The 20,843-nt window shown below is 39.9% G+C and overlaps 1 protein-coding gene across 1 annotated transcript in view; it reads right to left on the bottom strand.

Moving 5' to 3' along the window:
* The window catches only part of LOC134492284 (collagen alpha-1(XXIII) chain-like), a 49,019-nt gene extending 29,284 nt beyond the window's left edge, over positions 1-19,735 (bottom strand). Inside the window, exons 1-2 of the mRNA XM_063296461.1 lie at positions 19,245-19,735; positions 9,138-9,207 (exon numbers count right to left, since the gene is read on the bottom strand). Coding sequence (XP_063152531.1) covers positions 9,138-9,207; positions 19,245-19,523 — 349 coding nt within the window. The 5' untranslated portion in view covers positions 19,524-19,735. The remainder of the gene's footprint in view (positions 1-9,137; positions 9,208-19,244) is intronic.
* Between the last annotated feature and the right edge of the window lie 1,108 nt (positions 19,736-20,843).

Raw genomic sequence — 20,843 nt, 5'->3', positions numbered from 1 at the left:
AAGAAGGAGTATTAGGTACGTTCGTCACCTTGAGTTATTTATAAAAATAATAAAGGCGGGATAAAAATTAAATAAATAAAATATAAGACTCCTTTTGTAGGACTACTTCATGTAACTATGGAAGTTGCCTATGATCAATAGTTTATGCAATAATAAATGTAATAATATCTAAGTAAAGGTAAAGGTTTCCCTTGACATTAAGTCCAGTCGTGTCCGACTCTAGGGGGCGGCACTCATCTCCATTTCAAACCGAAGAGCCGGCGTTTGTCCGTAGACATTTCCGTGGTCATGTGGCCGGCATGACTACACAGAACGCCGTTACCTGCCTGCCGAAGCGGTACCTATTAATCTACTCACATTTGCATGTTTTTGAACTGCTAGGTTGGCAGGAGCTGGGACTAGCAACGGGAGCTCACCCCGTCACGCGGATTCGAACTGCCGACCTTCCGATCGGCAAGCTCAGCAGCTCAGCGGTTTAACCCGCAGCGCCACCGCGTCCCTAATAATATCTAAGATGCCATAAAACTCGTTGTTGCTTTTATATCCAGTCCTGGTGATTTGTAAATGCTTTATTTCACAGTAAGTCTCAGAATTTCATCTTACAACATCTAAAACTCCCTTCAAGTCTGTTCCAACATTAATACTGGCTATATTTCTTCTTCCATTTATCTTCTGTATTGAAGACACAAACAATAATTTATTATAATTCCTTCAGCTTCTCTGTTCAGTTACTGGTTTTCTGCTGCTTTTTTTTCACAATGATGATAACATACTCATTTTCTTCTTTTTCAGAATTTCTTACTGCTTGGATTTATTTTGCCAATGATTGAGCTCCTTTCTAGTCTCCTTGTTTGGAAAAGTCATCTATTTTCTGAACAAAGCTTTCTTGTCCCTAATAAGTACCTTGACTCTTCCTATTAATCAAACTTCTTCTTGAAGCTGGTGTTCTTTCCCAATCCACCGTTGTTTTTTTCTAACCATCAAATGTTCTGGAACATATTATTTCACTGATGTGCTGATTTTTAAAATAACCTGTCCACTTCTTTTGGGTATCTTTTTTTAAAAAAATAAAAGTGGCATTGTAAGAATTTCTCAACAATTTTAAACTTACCTACATTTTGATTTTGATGGCTCTGTAGTTACTGTTTCCAATCACCTCAACACTTGAACTAGGTTCTAATTGATGATCAAGAGGCAGAATAATTTATTTCTTTTGGTGGCACTTCCTTTATTTTATGTGGCTAAATCATCATTACAGCATTTCCTCCTTTACATAACTCCCTTATTTCATTATTCTTATTTCAGGTACTATGACTTTATCCCTCAAGAGCTTGAGCAGTTAAAGCTCTTAGACTCTGCCTAGGAAAATGGCAGCTAACAATTTTGAATTGAATTAATGTCATTCACTTTGATCTTCACCATTCTTATTTTAAAACAGAAACAGAATGACATATCTGTTCTATGCCAGGAAATGTCATAAAAGTCATTTTTATTTTTGCGTTAGAGAAAAAGTAACGTCTCCTTCAAGCTGGGATCAATTCCTGGTGATTTCATGGTCACGTTTGTACTGTTTCTTAGCAACAATAAAGAAGCAGTTTGCCATTGTTTTCTTGCAGGTTGCCTACAGCTCCTGGTAGTCCCTCATCCAAATACTTGCCAGGACTGACCTTGCTTAACTCTTTGAAATCATTCAGACACATGATTTTAATAAAAATACAGTATTTAAGAGTTTACAAAGTCTTAAACTTCAAGTTGTTTCAATAAAATTAGTTTTTTCTTGTTTAGTATTTTTTATTCCATGTCATGGCTTCCATGAAATTACGCACCATGAATTATTAGTACACTGATGATCTCAAAATAGTAATCATCTGCTTTTCTGGAGAGCTTCTTCACATATTTTCAAGGCATCACTAACTCTTACAGGTAATACTTGGCATCTACTATTCTTTCACACATGTGGAACACAGATATCACTTCAGATTTCCTTTGAGGCCAGTCATAAACTTAGATGGGCATTTGAGAACATGAAGAAATGTAATAGAGACATACTGGCAAAAAAACACAGCTAAATAATGTCTCAGATGTTCCTTTCCTCATTGAAACTACTAAGAGATCTGTGATTGGAGCATGAGATACAATAAGTGTGCCACTCTTTGTGCTTTGAAAAACCTGAAATGAAGATCCAAAAACACATGCCTAAATCTCAGTATTAGTATTTATCAATTTTAAAAAGGTTTGGGGAATTTACAGCTTTAGAGACTTTCTAAAATGATCTAATTTGTAATGCAGGCAGCACTGATTTTGCTAAACATTATAGTTAAATCTAGCCATGATTTTCTTATGGGAAAAAGACACATGCATTATCTGAAGCACAACTAAACTGATATCAGAGAATTCACAAGAACTGGTACAACACCTAGTGTAACAAGAATTACTTTTTAAAATGTTAACTAATGTCTTTGTTTTATAGCCATGTTGGAAAGTACTTATTTTTCATTAGTATTCCATTTACAACCCTCAATATTTGATAAAATTTTGCCTATAGGCATAATTAATCTGAGAAGAAGGTATGTTTTGATCTCTAAGGAAACAAGGCTTTTTTCACCATTTTTCTAGTTTTTGAATAGCTACAAGAGTCCTACTGTAAAAAGTCATGGATTTATTAGACCCAGGTTAATTTCACATATTAAAATCCAACTTCATCCCAAAGAATTGTAGACTTCCAGAAGCTTAGAATTCCAAAAATGAGAACTGGGCTGTTCCTCAACTGAGAAATAGTTGCAGAAAATACCATCACCATCTAGGCTTCACAACTGAAATGAATGACAGCATGTCAGAAGGCCTGCTACAGAAACAGCCATGGTTACATGCTTGTCGTGCAATAAGCCATCACATGAAAATCTCATAGCCTTTGTTAAAAGTTACACTGCAATCTATTTTTGAATAGTCATTCCAGACAACTTTCCACAAATCCACTTGCCAGTAAGCCTAGGACAAGGAACTCTTTGATCCTGGTAAGCCAGAACATTCATGGGAAGACTGTGAATTATAGCAGGGGAAGTGGGGTGCAAGAAAAATCTGGACTATAGTTTTGTGAGCGTGTTTGTTTTAAATCCTGAACAGCATTTTTTCTTTCCTCTCATCTTTCTAAGAACACTGAAAGTCTGGTTGGTAGGCTAAATATAATTTAGAACTCTTTCTGATGCTGTTTAACATTACATAGAGAATAGATTTCTTCCAAATAGCCATTTGGCCAAAAAGGTCCTTGCCCTTCCTTCCAATAGTTCACCTACCATTTAAGAACATGAAATTTTGCCCTGTAAACTAATTACTAGATGAGCACAGGACATTTTCAACTCTTCTGGTTTCGTCTTTCCCACTGTGACCAGCTGTCTGGCCTTTCTTCCTACTCCAGTCTCACCTGTAGCTGACTTCTCCCTCTCATTTTACCCCAATTTCCAAAGCAGAAAGGGGGAAAAACGGTCTGTCCAAGCAACTCTGGATTTTAAAGAGAAGATGACACAAGGAAGAAAAAACACGGCACCAGTTTCTTTAAGTGAGAGAGAGAGTTTTCAACTGTTTAATCCAGTTTTGGAAAGAGATGCTCAGTGAACTGTCGTAAGACTTGGAAGAAAAGTGAGACATTGTTTAATTTGTAGAGAGCATCCTGGAGAGGAAAATGTGGTCATTGTTGCTAGGACCAAAGAAGGACTGCTGAAAGATGAATTTCCTATTTCCTTAAGTGTCCCCTCCCTATGACAACCAGGAAAGCCTCTTCTGAGGGTTGCAGGACTATCCTTAATGGAGTGTATTCTTTCTAAAGAGTTAAGGGAAAAGGGAACTTGTGCTAAAATGGTCAAAGGCATATCTGGTAAGCAGGACTGCCTATTTCCTTTATCCCTTCTTCCCACATGGAAATGTCCCCCAGCCTGAAGAGTGCCATTTCAAGGCATCTGGGGGTATCTGTAAATGTGATGGGCAAAAATATCACCATTATCTCCTGCCTGCTGTACTCTGTATCCAAGCTTAAGAATACATATTTTTTTTACTTATAATGTATATCTACATAGCGAAAGAGGAGGATTAAAGAATAGTTACCACTGCGATTTATATATGTTTTCAAATGGCAGCATCAAGGGGCACTGTTCAGAATGAATATTAACTGAATATTCTTCAGAATCCCTTGCAGATGTGTAATGCCTGCTTTTCTATTAATAGTGGTCAGAATCCACTAGAAAGTGAACACAAAAACAGATCAAGTACTCCGATTACAAAAATGTTTGCACAAGGTTCACATACTGCTATACGTTCAGTAGTGCTTCTCATTTTTCTGCAAGAAATTGCATGTATAGAATATTATTATTTTATTTACTTTGCATATAGCATTGCAACCCAGGATATAGTATAATACTACCCTTTATTTAGTGAAAGAAATCTTCCGCCAACAGAAAGGCATATTTGGACACATCCCATGAGATAAATCTTGCAAACGGAAGCAAAATTGGCACAGGCCAGTTTAGTATTAATCACAATGATGACAAAATGATGAACTGTACACTGTGATGTCTTGACACAAGCACCGCCCTTTAATGCTTGTGTTGCAACATCACATACAAGTATGTAAGATGCAAAATCTTCATTGCAACATGACAACATACATCATGTCGCTTGTCTCTTATCCCTGAAGATGCCAGGGTGAAAAATGGCCTGGAGATGGCTATGTGGATAAGTGTGAAATAGCCCTTTGTGCTTTCTTCCAAGGCACTGAAATGCTTATGCTTAAAAAATCCAGATCATTCTAGGGACCAATGGCTATACTGTGTCTAGAATGAATGTTTAGCAACCATATTTGAAATCATAGAATCAAAGAGCTGGGACGACATTAACATTCTGAAAAATACAACAATTATTTTAAAGCAAAATAGGGTTCAATGAAGTCTTCATTATGTCTAAAGCACTTGTGGTTATTGTGTATACAGTACACTCCTATTCAGAACATGATCAAAGATATACCCCACTGTAGCAGAGATCTGAAAATTATCTAGATTAATTACTACATAAAGAATGTTAGAGAAAGTTATTAAAAATCCAGCTAGGGAACATAAAAGTAAGCCTTCTGTAGTTCAGAGGAATTCTGCGCATTTAAGAGAATTAAGATAAATGTCTTAATCAAGCATCTCAGATACCTGATAATGGAATTTATCTTAATGCTTTGAGCAATTTAATTTCTATACTATTCATGAAATAATATTAGCTCCCTCTAGTGGTCAAAAATACCAAACAGTGCACAAACTCTTAATCTTGGGTGAACTTCCAAGATAAAACACTGTATTTTATAGTTAAAGTGGACATTTTTGAAATCATATCATGATTGTACAGATGGTATCTTCCTTATAGGGTTTTGGTGTAATTGCATTAACATGCAACAACGCTTAATTTCCTCTTAGACCAAAGCTCCAATTCTATACACTTTTATCCGACCCAAAGTCCCATTCTGCATGGTGGGACTTCCAAATAAACATAATATAGGATCATATGGCATACCTCATAAAACATCTTATAGTTGGATTTTGCTAGATTGTACTCTTTCTCAATTTTCTATGAAGCAAGTCTCCCACAGATTTTATACACCAAATTCCAAATGTATTCACATTGTACTCCCCAACATTTTCAATATGCTGTTGTACAATCCAGGCTATGCATCGTCCACCAATTACTGCTCAGATCAAGCCAGCCAATAGCTGAGCAGAAAGAATGGCAGCCTACTCTACAGTACAGGTTCCCCACCAGCCCTGCATGAATTAAGAAATAGCGGAGAGGGAGGGGTCCTGCAATATTAAAGAAAAATGTTTCTAGCACTCCCTTCCTTAAAAGCACACAGGCTTGTATTTGTCCATATCCCGGGGGGTGGGGTGGGGATGTTTATGTGTCTCACAGTTGCAAATACTTAAACGGAAATCAATAATGTGGAGTCCTTGGTGCTCTTTGGGCTTGGTTGTTTGCTTGCACACATTTCATTACCCAACGAGGTAACATCATCAGTCTGAACGACAAGCTTGGTCTGAGATGCTCACAGTTTCCCAGCTGAAACTGTGGTTGAGTCTGTCCATGTGTTGTGAGATTAAGGAGTTTTCATTGTGTCATTTGACTGCTAGTTGTTGTTAATGGATGCACTCTGCTAGTCTTCTGCCTGTCTGTCCTACATAGTGGCTGTCACAGTTCTTACACTGTATGTTGTAGATGTCTTTCCTGTTTTTTCTTCTTGGGCTACTGAGACAAATCCAAAACCACTAGGGAATTCCTGGAAACTTGGCATTCAGACAAATCAGCCATCAATAGACACATAGAGACAAACCACATTTACACACCATTCAAAAGAGACAATAAAAAAGCTAAGAAGGAAACAAAAAGACCAGAACACATCTCTCCAGCAGCCAACTCCCAGATAAGCAGGGATTAACACCAGACAAACAATCAAGCAGAAAACAATACCTCAATCAAGGAACTACCAAGGAGAAAACCCGTCAACCTTGCAAGGTAGACCAGACAGGAAGCATAGCCAGATGAGCTAATTCTACTTTATTGTAAGGTTGCATTAACAGAATCTTGCAAGTCTGAAAGTACATTTCTCCCTCCTCCGCTTTACTTCCCAAGAAACAAGGTAAGGTCCGTTCTGAACCACTTGCCCCACTCACATTCCTGCTGCGGGCTAAGTTGCCTTTTATCTCATCGTTCCCTTGGCTGTGTCTCTTCTCCCTGTCTCCCAAGGTCATTTCCATATACCATTACAAAACTACACCGCCACCAAAACTGGGGCAAGCTGCTATATATAAACAAGGAGCAAACTCCACACTTACTTGCACTGATGGTGTTACCTAGTTGGGTAATAAAATGTCTGCAAACAAACAAACAAGCTCAGAGAGCACTAAAGACTCCACCGTTCAACCCTGAGCTACATATATTCTTGTCTACTGAAATCAATGATTGCTTGCTTACTAAGAAAGAAAAACAGCTTTTTAATGTATATACAGTATTATCAACAGTTTTTTTATCTAGTACATTTAGACAAAATTAGATTGTGGTTGTACAATTTTTGGCCAGGACTGCAGAACCAGATGGATAGTTCCACATGTCCAAATGACCTTTATATTTTCCTTTTTAAACAATGATCAGACATTATATGATAGACATGCCTTTGGGGCCAGGACTTTTTGCATTAAAAAAAATCTACTGTAATTTTTAAGGGAAGAAGCTGGCATGCTGCAAAGCAAAATACCATTTTCAGTAATGTCTCTAGAGCCCAATTTTTTTTAAAGGTAAATAGTAATGATACTGTGCACAGGAAAATCCACCTACCAGCAATTTTGTAAGTTCCCCAAATTCAATATGCATTCATAACCAAAAAATGTTGGGGACTCCTGATGGTAGGCATCAATTGACTACAACTGTTAACTATACTTCAGTGTCTTCATAATCAAGAATCATAATTTCTGAAATCATATTTCATTTTTAAGAATAGGAATAATCGAAATCTCAAGCCTACAATAAGGTGTACAAGCATTTTGATGCCAAGGATGGGGGCTGCTAACAGTGCCAACTCATTGTACAACGGAAGTTTTTTTTCTTAGAGGGGACTTCACTTCATTTATTTATTTAATTTGTGGGGCTCCAAAGATGCAGCTGGTGATGTAGTGATATAACCAGTGGTACAAGGCCAATAATGTTAACATGAAAAATAGACTGGTTAAACCTCAAGAAAGCTTACCACACCCATTTTTCACCTGCAGGGAGCAAAAAGAAAAGCTTAAAGACGTGCAGCCAAAAGTCTATGGATTTTGCCTCTGGATTTGGGAAGCACAAGATGGCTGCCCACCCTGTGGTAAGGTATTATAAGCATATCCATGCTGTAAGGAAACCAAGTTAGTTCTTTATTGGAAGAATACAAGTCAGAAAGAACATTGACTAATCGGTCTAATCAAAAACTTCAAATAATCTATTCTCTTTGCTGCAAGAACCAGAGCATACATTTAAAAATTCAGCAGGCTTCCCAGTCTTCAAACTTAACTGATATTTTGACACGCAAGACATAATCGTAGGTTAATATCTCAATCAATCTGCCCTGCTTGGAAGAAGTCAGTCAAGATGAGCATGAAGATAGCTATCAATTTATTTGCTAGTGGTTACTAAAGTAAGAGAACTACAATTACAGTATGTTGTTATGTTTAAAAGAACCAGAAATCAAATATTTAAAACTATTATACATAATTTAAAGATCAAAGCAGGATAAAATGATGTTATCTTTCTCAGGATTTCAAAAAAAAATATGCAAATTTTACATCTACTGATGTTAGCAGGATTTCAGCTTACAGTCTTTTGACTGCTTTTAAATATTGGGCCACACAGGATTTTCATTAGAAAATAATATCTGATCCAAGTATATGTAGGATGACTTTGGTTTCTGTGCAAAACAAAAATGTCCACATGGAAACATTTCACCTCAACCTTTACAAAAATGACCCCATTCATGTGACTGCAGACTTCTCCAATATGAGATGCCCTTTTCCATGCTGCTCCAAATGTGATCAGCAATATTTACAGAAAGAAACAAGCAAATACTTGCATAATTTGCTCATACTGAAATCATTAGACATTTATTTAACTGAACCTCACTAAACCTCACAAAAGGCAGCTGAACAAAAACTAACAAAATTCTTTAATGATTCATCTGAGAAATTGAGAAATCTATAGGCAAATGTTTTTAAACAACCATGTCGACTGAAGGTACTTACCCATGCAGCAAAGGGTGCTTTGGGGTAAAACAATTAAGAAACATTAAGATGTATGTTCTAATAAGGAATAATTTGTTCTGTTATGAAATAACTCAGACACTTCAAAACTGAAGACCAATTAGTTTAATTGCTTGACTATTCACTGTTGCACGTACAGAATTAAAAAGAAATCTAATTTTAACAGAGATCATCCTATCCATACACAAAATCTTCTTGTAAATATATTCAAACAAGCGCAAGCCAGGAAAAAAAACTTTCAAGCAATGCCATGACAGGTATTTATTTCTCACATTCACCTAATAATACAATATATCTATTTTAAAAAAATTCTGTTCCTCATCCACATACCTGGTGGGCAGCGGCATTCAGAGGGTACTTCTCTTGCTGTACGCAGTTTGGCTAACCCTTCGCTCAGTTTCTGTCAAGAAAGCAAATAAATAAATAAATACTAACAGAGAACAAATGTTACCCATGCTATTGCCAAAAATGCAAGTTCTTGCCAAATCAAAGCCTAGTCCCATTGATTTCAATGAGAAAATTAAGCAAATATTTATATCTCTTCCACTGGAAATCCCAAGACTTGCTCAGCTTTGATTGGATCACACCCAGTATTTAGTTAATTTTATAATAACAGATTGCTTCAAGCCAAATAATTACACAAACCAGCGTTCTGATTTTTTGTTCCTTTCAATTATTTTAGATTTAATAGGCAAAATTGCTTACTAATAGTTGAAAGAATCCATTCTTAACTATTCATTGAACCTGTTCCCTTAGAGACCCTGTGAAATCATTGACTCTGACTCAAATAAAGCTATCCTGTGCATTTTCTAAACTAAAGGAATTACCTGTATAGATAGTTGTCTGTTTGTATACAGAATTACGCAGCTTTCACATTTAAAAAGGGAAGAAGCTAGAAAAAGAAGCTATACTGTTGAATTTTAGAATACTTGTTTATATTCAGTTTTGAGGATCTATGCAGCATCATAGATGAGCAGTAAGAGTCAAACCAATCAATCAAATAATAAAGCAAATAAGAGAAGGATGGAGACATTGAAAACTAGAAATATTCATGCCAGATTGAAACTATGGTATTATTGACAATTCAGCAGCCCATGAAAAAAAAGATGGTAACTTCCTGGTGTACTACCCCATGGCTATTCAGGCATTGGAAAGGAGTTGGGACAAATTACTCACTCCCTTCCTCCCATTTTCTAATGAATTAGCAGAAGAACACAATCTTTCCAATCTAGTTATTGTGGTGGGAAGAACAATGCAGCTTTTCCATCTTGTATTACATTACATTACATTACATTACATTACATTACATTACATTACATTACATTACATTAGCCTTTCTCAACCTTTTGACCCTGGAGGAACCCTCAAAACATTTTTCAGGCTTCAGGGAACCCCTGCACATTCAAGCTTAAATGTAGGCCAGAAGTTACCAAATTATTATATTCGTTTCATGTGTAGCCCTGTATATATGCATTAACTGTCATGAGCACTGATGGTGAGCAGGAGGAGGCCCCTATCCAGGGGGGAAAACGCATGCGTAGTACTGAGGAGTTAAGCAGCCATTCAAAGAGACACAAAACAGACCCGCCTTGACTTTTGGGGTTTATCTGTCTGGGTTTTCCCACGCTTCTTCCATTTGTTAGGATTTTCTGTCTTATGTAGCAGTAATAAACACTAGAGACCTATTCCTCGTCTCAGCGTGATTCCTGGCTGTTAGGACATTAACAGTGTTCTAAAACTAAAAATAAAGAATGAAAATTACCTTTTTAATGTGAAGTTGCCTGAAGTTGAACTAATCTTTTAAATAAATTGTCATCTCCCAGGGAACCCCTAGTGACCTCTCACGGAACCCTGGTTGAGAAACCCTGCATTACAGTTTCAGAACAAAGACTTTGGGCATATTTTGAAATAACAAGGCCTTTGTAAAATTAAGATCCTATCCCTATGATATTACTGAAAACTAGATGAGACATTATGCATCCATTATACTGGCGGCTCAGCTCAGTCTACAGAGCAGCTCTCTAGAATGAGGCAGTTAGGCTGAAAGGTTTAGAAAATTAAGAAAGCTCCACTTATTTCTTTAATGCAGCTCTGAAATATTTTGAGACTTGCATTATGCATTGATGAAGTTATATCCATGGATTGGTAAGGAAGCCAATTTACACAATGTACTTTAGGACTGTGCAAATCCAACAGGTGCTTCAGAACATAAGGGAGCACTTCTTTTGGGCTGTGGGTTCAAGCTCTCTCTGCATACACGCACAGGCACTGTCATCACAGGCACCTCCCTGCAGTTTTCCCAGCAAAGCAAAGTGACTTTGCATGCACAGACATGCAGAAACAGCTGGAAACAGCTGTGCAGGCTTGGAAAAAGATATGGCTGCTTTAACCATTTGAAAAGTGGAGCTTTATATATGCTCTCCCACATCCAGAAGCATCTTCTTTAATACACAATAAAGTAACAATTTTTTTATTTAGGACAAAGGCTGGGAAGTCAAATTAGAGAAAAACACAAAGAACTGCTCTTTAAAAAAAATAATAACAAGTTGTTCTTGTCCCTCAGAGTTTTCCAAGACAAATTCACTTGAGAATTTCATAACTGTGGAGTTTCACCTACAGACGTGCTCTTGGGACATTTTGTGCGGTACAAGAATGAGGGGCTCTCCTTTGGAGCTCTCATCTTCCATTAGCATGCCATCACTGATGTCTCTGTAGTGACATCTTTGCTCTTCTTTGGCACTGACCTAGAACAGCTAAAACTAACAGCCGGGTAATATAGAAAATGGACGCTAACAATAAGAGCTGCACTGATTTCAAAGGTTCTTCAGTCATCCACTGAATGAGGTAAATCTAGAGACAATCACTTTAATTTGGTTTGTGTTTACAGTAGCCAAAATAATACAAATCACTCAGACCTCCTGCTTGAACGGCAGGTGGAGGACCTTTGAACAACTGCATCAGGTATGCCAGTTACAGCCATTTCTGGAACAGGGGACTTAACTCATGCCTTTGTCACCTCACAACTGGACTGCATGGGGCTGCCCTTGAAGACTGGTCAGTTGTTTCATTTGGTTCAGTAACTGGCCTGAATAGTTACAGGAGTACCAAGGTTCATCTATGTGACATTACTACCACAGAAGCAGCACTGGCTGGCAGTTAATTCCAAATGCAACTCAAAGTGCAGGTTATCACCTTTAAAACCATACATAGCTTAACACCTGGATATCTCCAAGACCACCTTCTCCAAGATGAATCTTCTCCTTTGGTGAGATCTCTCAGAATGGACTAGCTGAGGATCCCAGATCTGAGGAAACATTACCTACAAGGAACCTGTGCTACCTTATAAATATATGAAACTTGTTTTTCAAACTGTAGATTATGGGCTAAGAAGACATTTCTATCTTTAATCACACCAATCATGTTATAAAAAGACCCATCATATAAAGTAGCATAGAACTTATGGAGGAAGGTACAGGTCAGGTTACATGATCCAAAAATTCCAATGTCTCTATATAAATGCAGAGTATTCCAGTATCCCTATATATGACCTAGTCTGCTGCTAGATGTGGATGGTAGGATAGTTAGGGAAAAAAAAGATGATTATGAGATGGTAGCAAGACGAATTTCAACAGAAACAAATGTGAAGTCTTACATTTGGGTGAGAAAAATCAAGCATTGTTATAAGTTGAAGGGAATATACCAGGCAACAGTATATTCAAAAAGAATTTGGGTCTCTTGGTGGATCACAAATTGAATATGAGTCAATAGTGTATGATGCAACTGCAAAAAACAAAAAAGCAAATGCAGTCCTAGGCTGCATCAACAGAAGTATAGTATCAATAGTAATGAAAATCACTGTCTCTCTCTATTCAGCATTGGTCAGGCTACATCTAGAATATTGCATCCAGTTCTGAACATCACATTTTAGGAATGACACTGGAAACACTAGAGCATGAAAACAACCAAGATGACAAGGGGTTAAGAATGAAAAAATGAAGAACAGCTGGACATGTTGGATAGGTTTAGCCTGGAGAAGACCAACCTGCAGGAAGACATGATACTTGACTTGAAGTATTTGAAGCACTTTTGTCTTGGGAGATGGTACACTTTCTTTCATTGGAGGTAAAGAAGCTGTGGAAGGCCAGCCATGTGTCAGAAGCTGGAGAGGTGATTCCTATACTGGACAGGAGGATGGATTAGATATCCAAGGTTCCTTCAAACCTTACAATCTATGATACTCTGAATTTCCTTTTATAACTCAATGCTTTGTTCAGTTTAGGGATCATAACAATCCAGACAACGGGTTGTCCAGCTTCTCCTTGATTATAATCTGTGAAAAGGAGCTCACCACCTCCTTTGATAATTAGTTCTGCAGTCAAGTTGCTTTCCTCCTGTAACTTAAGACCATTATTCTGTGTCATGCCTTTGGGCATGACAGAAACAGGTCCTAACTTTCTTCTGTATGACATCCTTTCAGTGTTATCATATTTCTACCCACCTTAACATTTTTCTCTTTTCCAAGCTAAACCTTCCCAATTCCTCCGTTCTCTTTTCATAGTTTCTAATCCCATGATCATCTTCATTGCTCTTTTCTGGTCATGTTCAGTTTATCTAACGCCTTCTCAAAGTATGATACTAAAAAGAGAACAGAATCGAGGTGGGATCTGACTAATGCAGAACAAGGTAGAACTCTTCTTTTCTGTGATTTGGAAACAATTAAGCCTTCTCTTAATGACATTCCATTTGATGCTTCATCCCAGTTTGATGAAGAACAATTGCCAGATATCCCTTGAGTATGCTTTTAAAGATAGCTATGTATCCCCTTAATTGTCATGCCATCCAGCCCACACATAACTAGTTTCCAATCCAGAATGTTATGGGGTACTTTATCAAATGCTTTATTGAAATCAAGATTCTTTATGTCCATGGCAATCCAAGTGAGAATGCTACAAGTGAAAAAAAAAAGTCAGCTGCACAAGACACACACTTGACTAATCCATACTGGCTTTTGGTAAGCACCACATTCTTATCAAGGTGTGTGCAAACTGATTGTTTTATTGTCTGCTCTAGAATCTTCCCAGGTATTTAACTGTTTCACAGTTGTGGACAGCCACAGAAATGACCTTGGAGAACCTATGTGGTGACAGTTACAAAAGCATGTGTCCTGGCTTAAGCAAAGACCATGCTGAGATGAGGAGAAAGTCTCTAGTGTTTTAATAACTGCTACTGTGGACAGAAAATCCTACCAAACTGAAGGAGCGTGGGAAAACCCAGACAGATAAAGCCCAAAACTCAAGGTGGGTTTGTTCTGGGTTTCTTTGAATGACAGTTCAAAGCCTCTAAACTACGCATGCGTTTTCCCCCCTGGATAGGGGCCCCCTCCTGCTCACCATCTACTCAACACATGTTTTAGGCCAGGGAAACAAAGTATTAGAGAAAACACAGGCAGGCTTTCAAGTTTCTGTTACTATAGTCTATATTAATAGAGTTCCAGTCATCTTGAGTCTATTTCCTGATCTGATCTACCTTGAAGGGCTGACAATAGTTTCCTGGATCCTTCTTTTCTCATTTTCGAAATTAGAATTTCCTGTGACATTTGCCTTCTTTTCATTGTCTGACATTTCGCCTGTTTTCTGGGATTTCTCGAAAGTAATACATAAAAGTTCAGTCAGGCCATTAGGTGTGTTCCTATAGCGTGCAGCCTTGGAGACTTTAACTCATTCAAAATAAACAGACATTTGCTGACTATATCTCTTTCAATCTCAAGCATCAGTCCTGCCCCTTCATCCTGCCTGGTATAGCATGTACCTTCTTGTTGGTAAAGACTGAACCAGAATAGGAATTGAGGAGTTCCACCTTTGTAGTTGGTTGAGTGCTAACATCTAGCATTTTGCCATCTTTGCTGAACTGGTGTAAATATTCTTTTCTCTTCCTTTTATTTTGAATGTATTTTGTTGTTAGCATCATTCACCAACCTCATCTTACTGAATTTTAGCCCACCTGACACCATCTCTACAATTATGAATTATGTCCATTTTCAGTCCTTCTTTCAATCCCCCTTATGTGTCCTTTTTCGTTTTCAGATCTTCATTAACTATCTAAAACAGGATTCTCTAATGAATGAATGTGTTAATCCCCATATTCTCCTTTGTATGCCAGTTTTTTAAAAAAAATAATAATATTAGAAAATACTTTTTCAAGCCAGGCATTCCAATCTTCAGTCACTCAAAAAGAAAATAAACACAGCAGGAGACATAATAAATGCAAGATTTATACCAATGGTTCGTTGATTTAGCATTACTGTATAACCAAAGCAATCCAGATAAAGAAAAAGTTCAGCAAGGAAGAAACTATTCTCAATCTTAAACAAAAATGAAATGCAAATGATATCTGGATAGGTTTGCGACTTCCATGTAAAAAATAAATCTCCCATCTTTCTTTGAATACTGTTTGCATCCACTATTTGTATTAGAATTTCCTTTTTTCATAATGACTATTTCAAGAAGGGATTTTTCATTACAATATCACTTCATTAAGCTGCAATCATACTATTACACTACAGTAGTAATTTCCCCATTTCTCTTGGCTTTTGTTCATCTATTTGTAAATCACCAGGCAGTAAAGTTGGACTGAACTAGTCATATTGTATAGACTAACTACAAAATTCAGAACACTGGTACGAGAGTGCTATTTATAGCAGGAGAGTGTATTTCAGGATATCTTGCAAGTTATCCTGTGACTGTTAAGGAGGTCATGAAGAATTGTATCTGAGACTTACCCTATTTGAATGCTCTGTCAGTAATATAGCAGATTTAAGAATCAAAGGACATTTATTCATATCATTTGGAACTACCTACATTTAATAGAGGGATGCTGTAGTTCTGCAGAAATTTTATTCTTGAAATCAAATTTAAACTCCCTGTTCTTCTTTCCTTGACTGCTCACAATCAACATTACGTGGTGTTAGACAGCATATAGATGTTGCTGTCAGATTCTGTTCTGGTTTTGTTTAAATGTTAAGCAATTTCATGCCAATTTTCCAGTCTTGGAGATATAGCTACAGACGGAGAAACACCATAAACTGTTTTCATCTTTTGACATGGATTTTGCATCAAGTATCTACATCCCACGCACTTCTGGCCTTTTAAAGAAAGCAAACGATGGGTGCTTTGCATAGGATTAGAAAACTACCATGAAAGGGATTCTTAACCTTTCTAATTCTTCTCCAAAAGTTGGCTGCAAACTGTCCAATCTCATGACCAAAAAGCCCCAAACATTATAAACCTGTTAGACAAAACTGTGCCATATTTATTCTTCTATCACTGTCTGTAATCTGCCCCAATGCTGAAGGACTCTCAATCAATCAATCAATCAATCAATCAGCTGGGACCAAAGGCTCACTGGAATAAAATATATTTAACTGATTTTTGAGATGTCAGCAAACAGGGGCTGCACATGCTTCTGGGAGGAGAGTATTCCAGAGAGAAGGGGGCTACCACTGAGAAGGACTATTACTCCTTATAATTTCAGATATGAATTTTCACATAATGTTTCAGAACAGTAGCCCTCCTGGTTTTATTGCAGAAAAAATAAGGAAGAATACTATAGAATCTATAGTAATCTCTTACTATAGCATGCAATGTCATATTCTTTATTCATATGTGTAATAAATTTTTTATTACAAATTGTCACAAGTGCCTGTCCTTACTTCACATCAGCAGTTCTCCTATGAAGAAACAGGATCAAGGTGTGAGTGATATCTAACATTTTGTTAGGGCACAGAACATAATCTCCCTCTTGTCAAGCTTGACACCTGGTGGCTATTTAGACATGTCCATGTAATTTTCTTGGCAACTATACAAATGTGGTTTGCCACTGCCTTCTTCCAGATTGTTTTTCTGTTTTTCTCACCTAGCCTACATTTCCTACTAGTTTGTTTGTTTATCAAATTTTTATCACCGCCCATCTCCCCCCACAAGGAGGGACTCTGGGCAGTTTACAACAAAACAAAATTTAAAATTCAATGTCCATATAAATACAATGAATATAAATATATAAATATAAATATAAATAGACAATAAAATATAATATAACATGTAATAAAATCCCGATGGCTAAGGTTGTATCTCAGTCCATGAATGTAAAAGGCCCTTCTAGGGAGCTAGCCATCCCCACGAATGACTGTTCCCCTTCCCGCTCCATGCATGATGACAAAACCAGGTTTTTAGTTCCTTACAAAAGTCCAGGAGTGAGGGGGCCTCTCTCACCTCTGGGGGAAGGATGTTCCAAAGGGTGGGAGCTACTGCAGAGAAGGCTCGCTTCTGAGACTCCGCCAGATGGAACTCTTGTACAGATGGGGTCCATAACATGCCCTCTCTGCGTGACCGGGTGGGGCGGGCCAATGTGATGGGGATGAGACGGTCCCTCAGGTAACCTGGCCCCATGCCAAGTAGGGTTTCAAAGGTCATAACTAACACCTTGAATTGGACCCGGAAGCAAACTGGGAGCCAGTGCAGCTTGCGCAGCAAAGGTGCTACATGTGCCAACCTTGGGGCACCCAAAATTGCCCGCATGGCTGCATTCTGGACCAGTTGTAGCTTCCAGATATTCTTCAAGGGTAGTCCCATGTAGAGCGCATTACAGTAGTCTATATGGGAGATGACCAGGACATGAGTGACCATTCGACGGGCCTCTTGGTCCAGGAAAGGGCGTAACTGGCGCACAACCCAAAGTTGAGCAAAGGCCCTCCTTTTATCCAAGTACTAACCAGGTCACACTATGTTTAGCTTTGTTTCAGATCAGCCCAGTTGGACTGGGGGAGGGGGGATGTCTTAATTGTGATAGATAATTAAACTGAGATTAAGATCTGTGTGAACACAGTACCAGTCTGTATATTAATTGCCAACCAATCTCCAAGATATGGCCCAAGGTTTGCAAATCTTTGCAACCCTATTTAACATGCTTCATAAATAAAAATTAGCTTCACTTTACACTTACTATGGGGCTCTCCCCACCCTGGGAAAGGTTACTAAAGTGTTCTTGATTTTAACAAAGGTTATTACTGGAGCTTTTCCCAACCCTACACAATATGATGATGATCAATAAGTTTGAAATGTTTCAACCATTTATAACAGAAACCACCTCTCCCCAACCTGGAGCCCTCCAGATATGTCTTAAATTACAATGCCAGTTTGGCATTCTGGAAATTCAGCTGATCAGTACATTATAGACTGTTTGGAGCACTGGCTGTCACAGAATTTAAAAACACAAGATAATGAAGTAATCTAGAAATCCAGATTTCACTTACAAATCTGCACAAAATGTAATATGCATTTACAGTTTTGAGAGCTGTAATCCAACATTTCTGGAGAATACCAGTTTAAAAGAGGTTGGAAGAGACCCTGACATCTTTGAAACCCTTTTACAATTTTGGAACTGTAGTGAGGGAAACCTTCTGTACATGCTCAAAATATACATTTTTATATACATCCATGGCTGCTGATTAAACTGAAACAAAACAAAAAACAAAAATGATCCCAGAAAAAGGCAAAGGCAACACAGTTCCAAAATGGTACCAAGAAAACTGCATGGATGCAGCCACCAAGAGTTAACTTCAACTAGAGGATGTCTTTACTTTCTTACTGTAGAGCTTGCAATCTAGCAATTAAAACAGTGTGTCCTGGCAGATAACACTGGATTAAAGCCAGGTCTGAATCCCTGCTCAATCATTTAGTTCAGAGGATGCTCTAAGGCAAGTCAGGATGGCTACATCCATGCAACATGCTAATGGGTTACTGAATTAGTTAAATTGCTGGGCTTCTCACAACATACTAAGCGACGGACTATCTCACTCTAGCTTAGCCTGGTGTGTTGTGATAACAACATGAACCAGGTGTTGAGGGCACGGTTTTCACCGGGTCACAAGTTCTTTGAGGAAATGTAGGTTGAAAGGTTAAGCATGGAGTACCACAATCCAAAACAGCCCACAACCGTTATCATTTTGAGAAGCTAGAGAACAGGGTCCCATCTGCCTTCTTCCAGTACTCAATAGCTGTCTTGGACTGTTACGGCAAAAATGACACCCGATGCCCTAGGAGGTGCTTTGAAGACCAACCACGCCGAACCCTGCCGCTTCAGCAGATCGAAAGTCCGGGACGCAGCGCCCACTCAGCCTTGGATCAAGAGTGGGGCACGGCAGAGCCCTCCCTGCACTCTCGGGTCGAGCCCTGCCCTGCCACTCAAAAGACGCCCGTGGCGGAGAGTCGGATCAACAGGCAACCCTGCCTGCCTCCCATTCGAAGCCCCCTCCGAGACCCGGCGGGGAGCAGCAGAGCTTTCTTCGAAAGTTGACTTGAGAGAAGCACGCGAATAAGGCAGCCTCCGGCCGCCCCACCCCGCCCTTGTCCCCCTCGCCTCCACCCCGCCCTTCCCACCTACCTCCTGCAGAAGGTCGTCCACCTGGGGCTGTAGCGCGGCCAGCAAGGGCTCAGCGGCCAACTGCTCTCCGGAGCTCCAAGCGCGGCTCGCCAACTCTTCTTCCAGGGCCATCAACCGCCCCTGCAGCTTGGAGGTCTTGGCGCTGAGCAGAAAGCAGGCGCCCACCGAGAGGAGCGAGAAGAGCAGCGAGAGGATAACGGGGCCCCTGCCAACGCCCGCCGCGCATCGGCCGCCGCTTTGGGGCGCAGCCTCCGGCGCCTTCTCTCGAGGCCCGCTCATCGCGCGCGCGCTCCGCGAGGAAGAGGCAGGGAGCGCTCAGGTTTTCCCCAGGGAGCGCGGAAGCGGCGGCGCCTGCGATCCTCCGGCTGAGTAAGCGCTCGCTCGGCGGCGGGCGCGGGAGCAGCTCTTGGCACCCGTTTGCTGAGAGAGCCGGGCAGGAAGTTTGGGAAGCGTGGCCTCTTCTCTAGCATGGCCCTCCAGCTGCGCGGGGCGGGGGCAGGAGGAGGGTAGGTGGGTGCCTGCCTGCCTTCCCCCCCCCCAACCCTCTGGCACTGGGGAGGCGGAGGCGGCGTCCGCGACTCGAGGCTCTCCTTCCCCGGGGGATTCCTAAACGGATAGCCGCCCCCAGCGCCTTCGCAGTCTCCTCCCAGCCCAGGCTGGAGCTGCGCCAAGCGCCCCAGCTCCAAAAAGGAGAGAGGGCTGGAGGCTCCAAGCGGGACACCTTCGCCTCGTTTCTCTGCCCGGCCGCCGGCAGCCGCGGAAGGATTCTTCTCAGCGCGTTGCGGGACGGGGGGGCGGGGTGGTCGCTGCAGTCGTCCCATCGGTGTCTCGCATGAAGGCAGCAGCAGAGCTGAGATCCCTACTCCCGAGCGATGGATGGGGGCCGATTGGTACAGCCATTTCCAGCCTTACCAGATGAGTTGGAAAGACTGGGGTGTACATGTAGATGTTCCAGCCCTCCGTGCTATTCCTATTCTCGGTTGCATGGGAGTATGTTCCATTGAATTCAAATGGGGCTCACTTCTGAGTTGGCTTTGCTTTGTACCAGATGGAAGGGATTGTCAGCCCAAAGATGAACTATCCATCCAAGAAGTTATCTAGAACCCCTAGGAAGTTGTATCTTCCAGTGCTTTTTAACTTACATATTATTGGGTCTGTGGTTTTTAATTCTCAGATGACTCCGTTCCACCCCAAAGAAAAACCCTAAATACAATTTATAACCCACAGCCTATAACTATACGCTAAAGAGGCCATATTACTGAAATGGAATTGCGAGAAGAGCCCTGCAGGATCATGTTATAGGCCCATCTAACCTAGTCCAGCATTCTGCATCACAGCTTGATTCAGCTGGGAGGCTCCTAAGCCTGGCCTGGAGGCTGATAGCCTTCTTCCGTGCCTACTGTCTAGGGCTACCTATGATTCAGGAGGTAGCAAACGTTAATCAGTGTTAGTAGCCATTGATAGCCTGACCCTCTATGATCTTCCACTATGCCAGGTGCAAATTCTAGTTTAACTGACTCCCATGTAAAAATGTTATTTCCTTCCATCAATCCTGAATCTTCCTGCATTTAGTTTCAGTGGAGGACTTTGAATTCTAAG

Source organism: Candoia aspera, chromosome 2, assembly GCF_035149785.1.
Source record: "Candoia aspera isolate rCanAsp1 chromosome 2, rCanAsp1.hap2, whole genome shotgun sequence".
Classification (NCBI taxonomy): Eukaryota; Metazoa; Chordata; class Lepidosauria; order Squamata; family Boidae; genus Candoia; species Candoia aspera.
Note: the sequence above shows the minus strand (reverse complement) of the source record. Positions and strands in the feature narration are given on the sequence as shown.